Genomic DNA, 8,241 nt, shown 5'->3' with positions numbered 1-8,241 from the left:
GATGTTTAGACCTCAGAGAGAGTACTGTCATGAAAGGAAGAAAAACAGCTGACTAACTTTCAATATAGTCTTTGTCTTCCTTATTTGCCTACTTGTTTCAGCTCAGGGCCTTCATCAGCAGAATCAACTGAATGTTAACAAAACCCAGCAAGTCCATAAGACTACTCTACAAGGAGGCTGAATGTCTATCAGTTAACCAATGAGAGCTAGAGACATAGATGGTCCACCTTCAAAGGATGCTGCACCTCCAACACAGACGGTTCAGCACAACAAACAAACACAAAAGTAATTTAACAAAAGCCTTGCAGTCCTAGAGTATACCTGTGCCTCAGGGGGAGAGCTCTGAAAGCTAGGTTAGTGCATATCAAATCCTTCAGGCTGGTTAGTCAGTGTTTGAACAAGTATTTGCTTTAAAATATCAGAGATATCTCCACCTACTGTCTCCACCTGGAGGTCTGCTTGTCAAGTGTCCACAGACACAGTAATGTGTTTAATCTCAGGTCCTTTAGCTTTGTGACAAGCCTGGAGGAAACTTTGCCGTTAAACACTGTGACAGTAGTCAGTGCAGTGGCGGATCTATATAGACAGAGTGCTCCAGGAACGAATCCTGAAACCTGGAAATGAGACAGCATTACAGCAGCTCCAGCTCCCTCTTTTAAAAGTCACTAAGTTTTTGGTTAGATGCCAAAAACTCATTGAAATGAGGTCTGTGGTTAACACTAGTTTAAGAGACTACAACAAGTTTTTTAACAAGCGGCTAAATGAAATTACAGAACGTCGTCAAGCCGAGCAGCACTGAACACGTGTTTAAAGCCCTGTTGTGGTGGCGATGTTAAATCATGTGATTGTGGTTCATTTACTGCTTGATGTTAGATTTTTACTTACTGATGATTGCAAAAATCCTCAAGTGGTGTTAATTTGAGAAGATTATCTTCCTGAAAAAAAACATGTAAGCATCATAAATATTTGTTTACCACAGAGCTCACTTTCTGCAGTAATCCAAAATCTAGAGTAAAAATCCCAAAGGCTTTTTAACGAGGTAACCACAGTGATGCTAACTTTGCCTACAGAAAAACATCATCCCTGGGACACAACATAAACACAATAAATACATGTCTACTCGTTTACAGTGTAAAAGAATTGAGTACTCTTAAAATTACCTTGCAAATAACATTTATTTTGTTGTATACTTTAAGATGCTTTTAGCAGGTTGCAATCTCTTAGAATGACAAGCCTACAACAATATGGTTTAGTTGCAATTTAGTAAAAAGATGCTGCTACACAAATAAACGTGCAGGGTTTTGTTTAAAAACAAACTTTTACTTGTTACTGTTCCGATAATATTATGTAATCATGATTTCAAACAATACATTTTTTGCAACATGAAAGGATGAAAAGGATGAAAGGATACACAAATTCTTAGCTACAGTGAATGTCCTTGGTCTTTTTCCTGTCTGATGTAAAAAACAAACAAAACAAAGAGCAATTTATGTTATTTAGGCAAAGAACTAGCCTCTTCCATATGCAAATAGTAAAAAAAACCTAATCCTAATGGTACAAATAAGCATATCCAAGCACAAAAATAAGCACTTCCTGGAAGGTTTGTCTCTGCCAATAAATTCTTTATTGCTTCATAAGTTATAACACCTCCCATGTATGTTTAAATATTCTGATATGTACATATTTAATGTGATTTTTTGTAAAGCTGAAGAGTACACAATAATGTATATATTTTCTGCTTGTCCAAACTTTTCATCAAAACAAAATGAAGTGTACAAGGTACCGCAGGAAAGTTGTCACTTAATTTTTTCATGCACACATGACATTTATGCACTTTTTTCTACCATCACATCCATGAACTGATTAACCGCCTGACCTGCCAAAACTGCAGTTGCTTCATTGATAAATTAACAGCTGAAGATATTCAGTACAGTTTATCAAGTCACATACAGTCACTACTATAGAGGTACTGCACAGTGTGAAGTGAATGAAATGAAATACAAAAGATATTATATTTAATAATGGTCCTGCTACAGATTTCCTTTACATTAATATAATCATGTGATTATTTTTACAGATACCACAAAGGGATACACCGGACATGAGGTTATTTAGCATGAAAATGGAGTGAAGCACTGGTCTATGTATTAAGGCAAAGTTTGTACCTCTTAATAGATAAAAACATAGCAGCTCTTTCACATCAATAATGATTCTTTCATATCAAATATATATTATTATTTGAAATAAAACAAATGCCACTTGCTTTAATTACAGTTTAAATCTTTTAGTGCAACTACAGCGATGTTGAGCTTAACAATACAAACACTCATCAACTGAAACTTACATTTCAGTGCCTCGCTGAAGGTTTTGTTAATGGCAGCAGTTACACTCCTCAGATGCGATAAAAAGAGAACCACCACCATCAGAGGTATTTACAGGACAGGCAGTGAAACAGCTTTCCATCCCTGAATGTTCCTTCGGGAGTTCACATCATTCAGACATAAATAAAGAGACAAACTGGACAGAGGTATATTAAAACTACAGACATGAAGGGAAAAGTGTTCCTGCACTTCCACTTAAGCATCAACAACTCCTCACAGTTCAGACAGACGCACAGTCGTTTTAAACTTCAAAGAGGAACAGCTCATTTTAAATATCATCTGTGAAATAGTCCTGCAACATTTTGCAAAGGCAGTAAAGTTTGAACAGATAAAAACAGCAAAATGTTCTTTAGCTTCGATGACGGATTTCACAGTTGAGAAGAACTCTGTGTCGAAGTTTTTTCCTCCAGAGGTTTGGATGGTGGGAGCGCTTCCTGCTGCACATTCACTGCACTGCTGTCTGATACCAGCTCAGCAGAGTGACTGTCATCCTGTCAGCACAACAGAAACAAATACATATCAATAAAAACAATATCACTGCAAGAAGAAAACTCTGACAGACACAGTGAACAACATGAGCAGAGACATAGACAAGAATTATACCATATTATTTTTGCCCATTTTTTCTATATTAGTAGCCTTCATCAAAGTTAGACTACATCCATGTCTGTGAAAATGTGGACGCTTCACAGAAATCTTCCCTTTGGCAAAACAGAGGATATCTACAATCAGCATCGTCACTTCATTATTAGACATTTGTGTGAAATGTTGTCATCATTAGGGTATGAATTCTTGACTTTTGGCCAAAAACATGTTTTGTGAAGTCAAAATGACCTTGACCTTTAACCGCCAAATTCTAATCAGGTCATTGTTGAGTCCATGTAGAAAAAACCTGAAGGCGTTTTTGAGATAACACGCTGATGAGAATGGGACACATGTACAGACGGACAAACAACCAATAAAACATAATGCCTAAGGCCACAGCAAGTGCCGGCGCGGAGGCATAAAAAGACAGTACCGGCAGAGCAAGAAAATCTTGCACAGTACGTCTTGAAGGCAAAAATATGAAAATCAATGCTGTTAAATTGTCTTATAATAAGTAAAGAAATGAAACACATTCTATTTATAAAAGAAGTGAAACTGAATCCCCTGTGGCTGACTTACTCTGTGTTTGAGGTAGGAAAGATACGTGTCCCACCCTAAAGTGACAAAGTTGATGTACACGACTCGGAATTTCGGCGAAAGGAAGTAGAAGTTGATCATCTGAGCGGCAGGCCAAACGCAACAGTCCGCCTGTAAAACAGCACAGATGAGCATAAACAAAGCAAGCTGATTACACAGAGAAAACATTGTTTAAAGTCTCACTTTACCTAAATATCTGTTTCTTTTAATCATTTAGAGAAAAAAAAAACATCTCACAAGTCATAAATAAATAGAGATCAATCTGAGGAGTACCAGGGGTAAACAAGTTGCCATTACTACGTTTGCCTCTTCCTACATTACACGCACGTTTAAATGCAAACTGTTCTTAGAAGTGTATCATTTTCTACAGTATGTTAGCACCGATCTGCTGACTCCAGCTCCTCAGGTGACACCTGACAGGTGTACTTACTTTATAAAATTCCACAAACTTGTCTTTAAACTCCTTCCATCCTTCAGATAAAGTGTGTCCCTCCATGAGACCCATACCTGCAATAAACAGAGTTTTCTGTCAGATGTGAGTCAGCACAGCGTTTCATGCAAACCAACTTCAGATAAGGACTTATAAAACATGACTAACGTTCACAAACATTTTAGCGTTTGTCTCAGCTCACCCACGTCTTTAAGTATAACCTTTAACTCCGTCTTGCGTCCATGTGTGTCTTAGAGAACCTGCTTATGTGCTTGACAAATGTTGAGGCATGGTATGTGTGCACTCTGAAATCCTTCTCACCTAAAAAATACCACATCCCTAAAAATGGTGAAGCGACCACCTGGTCCACCAGAACCTTCTTGCCCACCGTTTTCAGAGCTTTGCCCACAAACAGTCCGTCCAGCCAGATGTACCAGTAGTGCAACATAGGGCCCATTGAGCAGCCCACGGTAAACATGAAACCTTTAGGGTGAGACAGTCAAGGGGAAAAGAAAGGTTAAACAGCAATGATTCGGTTAATCAAAATTTGCCACATAGCACAGAAACATTTTCCAAATCATCATGTTTTTATTTTTTATGAAGAGATGAAAATTTGAATATACTGGTGAAGTGGTCTCTGCTTTTTTCTCTCTTTCGCACCTGTCCTCCTCCAGTCTCGCACTCTGTCCGGCTTCCTGTAGATCTCCCGGCTCTGCTGCACGATGTCTCCCAGCCCCAGCATGACGCCTCCACTCAGGGTGTTTGTGAGCAGTAAGGCCCGGCCCCGAAAAAACGGCTGCCAGTTGAACCGTATCCGGACCAGAAACTCTTTACTGACCCGGGGAAGCATCGTTTGTGCCAAAAAAGAGTAGTGTCATCAGCTGAAGAAGGACAGCTCTCCGTCTCTCACTGTGGGGAACACTGACTGATTGGAAGAACCTTCTTTATTTCACCAACGGGCTACAGCACAGAGGCTTCATCAGGGTGATCTACCTGATATTAAAAAAAGAGAGAAAAAATACAGCCGATAAACACTCCACAAGAAGACAGGCTGTGCCAGTTATCAAGAGAGAGCTTGAGACATGGACGACCAGCTGCCAAGGGATGATATACTTCCACCACAGAGCATTCAAAACAACAAATATCTCCCAGTCATAACATATCATCACAAACATAAGAGGACATTATAAAACTGGGCATTTAAAACTGCTAATAGATCATAATTACAAAGGTCAGGTCTCACCAGAGGCCCCATGAGACAATCTTATTACAATGTTTCAGTCATTATGCAGTATTTGGTATGCTGAGTAATGCAATAAATTGCAATAGCATAAATTTCTATATATGGTGATTTCTTACTTATTTTTCAAACACAAATTATGTTCCCACAGAAAAACTGTGTCAACATCTGTCTGTTCATCTCATTTCAGTCATTTTTTTGCATCTGAAAAAGTGATTCATTTTAATATTCTGGTAGGCTACTGAAAGTTATTATATATATATATACACACACGAAGTAGCACTAATGACTGTATATAATGATTTTATATACTGCATACATCTTTATATACAGTCTATGGGGAGGACTGAGGAGGACTATGAGGCCTGATCATGCACGTGATGCACAAAACAGACTTATTTACAGGGGCTCTGTTTGCACTTTAATCTGTTAATTCATGTTGCTTGCACTGTGCATTTTTAACAGTAATGTATTTATTATCATTATTTTATCACAAACACCAAATTGTTTTTATACTGCACTTAAATACCCATCCAATGGCTCCTTCATTCTTGGGGGGTTAATACATATTCTTTTATATCCTTTTTTATATTTTATATATATATTTTATCGTTTGTTGTGTGTTTTTGTCTCTCCTGTTTTTATGTCTGTACAACAAGGTACTAAGCTGCTGGAAACATGAATTTCACATTGGGATTAGTAAAATTACTATCTATGTATCTAAATTACTTTATTCGTTTTACAGGTGATGAAGCTTATCCTGTGAGCGTGTTTCTGGTAAACCTGCAGATGACGCAGACAGAAACAGCTGAAACAGGTGTAAGGGTCAAAGTTCACGCAGATGCCCTGTGATGCTGTAAATGAGTGAGCAGTAAGCTGTATGCTAACTGTTGTTAGCCGGACATAGTGCGTTAGCTGTTAGCTAGGCTAACTGTTGCTGAGGCTGCCTGGTCACTTTAACCCTGAATTAGCCGCTCAGCCGCCCTCACTATTTGGCCGGGAATACCGTTTACTGTACAGTCTTCTGGTCGGTACAACACGAGCGCTGACATTGACCTCCTGTGTACGTAATTATAAATTCAATTTCACAATGATCTCAATGATTCACATTGAACGCCACATGGTGCTAACCAACAGGAGTCGATTCTGAGACGGTGTATGAAGAAACCTGCTTCCTTGTGATATACGCGTCCCCTCAACTTAACCTGACCCCAACCATTAAAACACCTGAACACAACCTTACCTAGACTGCACCCCGGAGGAGAAACCACAGGGAGAGACACTCGTCCTACCGGAGAGAAACACCACCAGACTTTGACATAAGACCCGTTTGACACAGAATACAGCCAGTGCTTGAGCGCCACCTGCTGGCGTGGAGGGACAGATACCCAAACTGGTATATGATAAACTCTTCAAATCTCACCATGACTAATAGTATATATATATATAACTATACTATATGTATGTGTTACTATATAACACAGTCTAGAGTCTTCTAGCTTTGTTCTAAGAGTTTCATATTGTTGACAGTCATTTTCAGCACATAAACGTCCACAAGCAAACGCAAAGCTGATATGAAGACACGAGCAGGGGATAAGCACAACGCTATAGATTTAACCTCCAAGCAAACAACAAAACAGTGCCTGAAATTTGCCTAACTACAAACTCAGCATTTCTTCTTCTTTTGACCAAAAAGCAAACAAACAAACAAAAACGAAAAAGAAAAACAAGACTATGACAGTTTCCATAGGCCTACATAACAAATATGACATAGACTGTAGCTATATTATTTTTTAAGGTACAAATCTTTTGTAGCCTTTTCGGAAGTATTATTTTTAACCTAATCAAAACTGTATATTTATCTGAATCATAACTGAAAAAGGCCTAAGTTAGGCAGTCTTATAAAGGGCACAATGAATGTATTTTCATGACCAAAAACAAATCACATGTTTCATATTTACATTTTATTTTTATTTTATTACAAAAATTTGTAAAACTTCTTCAGAACAATATAATTGTCTACTGCTCTCGCTTGTTCTGTTTCTGTAGAAAACATTGCTGGCTGATAAATGTGTTTTCATCAGTCTACAGGTGTGTGTCTGTGTCTGAGGGGCTGTTCCCTCTCTGTAATTACTGAGAGCAATGAATAAAAATTAAAACTATCCTATCACAATTTATATTTCTGAGATATGTGATTATCATTTCATTCTTATTGTCTGTATCTCATTTCAGTTCTTGGGATTATCTGTGCTTCCCCCTGTGTTTTATGATTTATTATTGCAAAAAATGTTGTTGCTAATTTAATGTCAGTAGAATCATTATCATACTTATGTAACACACTAAAAATGATCCCAAAAATATTTTAATTTATAAGCCTATATTTGCCATTTTGTTTTACAGCATTAAGTTTTTTAGTGGTTATGGTGATATTCATTTTATACTTTATAGGACTCTGTAGTTTATTTTTAACCGTGTATTGTATTATGCCAGTAATCTACTATTTCAATAATATAAACATATTTTTGCAATAATATTTTTACAATAATAATATTATAAGACCGGTGTCAGTTCATGGGTGGGAACGGCAGCAGTGCTTACTGCTGACCTCCCGATCAATAATTCAGTGTCTCCGGCAGCGCTCATCAATAAACGATGACAGGTTGAGTATTTGAGGCGGAATGTTTCAGGACAGTTGTGACGCTGCGGCTTCAGATTCGTCAGACGGGCCGTCAAACATCCCCGAAGCCTCCTAAGTCCCGCCCACCTGTCATTGAACCTTTCTGACTGCGTCAAGATGGCGGAGGGACACAAAAACCGGAAATTTATTTTTCTTTCAAAATAAAATTATGAACTCGTTCGCTAGAATGCAGATAGAGAGCAAGAGCTCATCAAAGTAAAAGTTATGTCGCTTCAGTAAGCGTCGGTTGGGTTTGAAGACTGTAAATCAAAAAAAAGGAAACATTTGGGGGGTGCAGAGTTGAGCCATGGATTTTAACCCTTTGAAACCT

The 8,241-nt window shown here is 38.1% G+C and overlaps 1 protein-coding gene across 2 annotated transcripts; it reads right to left on the bottom strand.

Annotated features, from left to right (window-relative positions):
• Positions 1–912: 912 nt before the first annotated feature.
• LOC121940129 (mpv17-like protein 2) lies at positions 913–6,557 on the bottom strand. Of its 2 annotated transcripts, XR_006105579.1 has the most exons (7): positions 6,477–6,557; positions 4,654–4,986; positions 4,315–4,476; positions 3,994–4,070; positions 3,546–3,674; positions 2,345–2,872; positions 913–935 (listed from the first exon to the last, which is right to left on the bottom strand). XR_006105579.1 is itself a non-coding variant. In XM_042482983.1 (6 exons), exons 2-6 carry the CDS (start codon positions 4,841–4,843, stop codon positions 2,750–2,752), a joined length of 681 nt encoding a protein of 226 aa, XP_042338917.1. In that variant the 5' UTR covers positions 4,844–4,986; positions 6,477–6,557; the 3' UTR covers positions 2,015–2,749. The 2 variants fall into 2 exon arrangements, 1 of the variants encoding a protein (XP_042338917.1); XM_042482983.1 differs by lacking the exon at positions 913–935 and having other exon boundaries at positions 2,015–2,872.
• Positions 6,558–8,241: the final 1,684 nt, after the last annotated feature.

The sequence above is a fragment of the Plectropomus leopardus genome, chromosome 3 (genome assembly GCF_008729295.1).
Source record: "Plectropomus leopardus isolate mb chromosome 3, YSFRI_Pleo_2.0, whole genome shotgun sequence".
Lineage (NCBI taxonomy): Eukaryota > Metazoa > Chordata > Actinopteri > Perciformes > Serranidae > Plectropomus > Plectropomus leopardus.
This window is presented reverse-complemented; position numbering and strand designations above follow the sequence as displayed.

Excerpts from the sequence above, each read along its gene's own strand:
- LOC121940129 (XM_042482983.1), bottom strand. The coding sequence starts at position 4,843 with ATGCTTCCCCGGGTCAGTAAAGAGTTTCTGGTCCGGATACGGTTCAAC. Across the intron at positions 4,477-4,653 it reads GCGAGACTGGAGGAGGACAG|GTTTCATGTTTACCGTGGGC; the intron begins GTGCGAAAGAGA and ends CTCACCCTAAAG. Across the intron at positions 2,873-3,545 it reads TTTCCTACCTCAAACACAGA|GATGACAGTCACTCTGCTGA; the intron begins GTAAGTCAGCCA and ends TTGTGCTGACAG.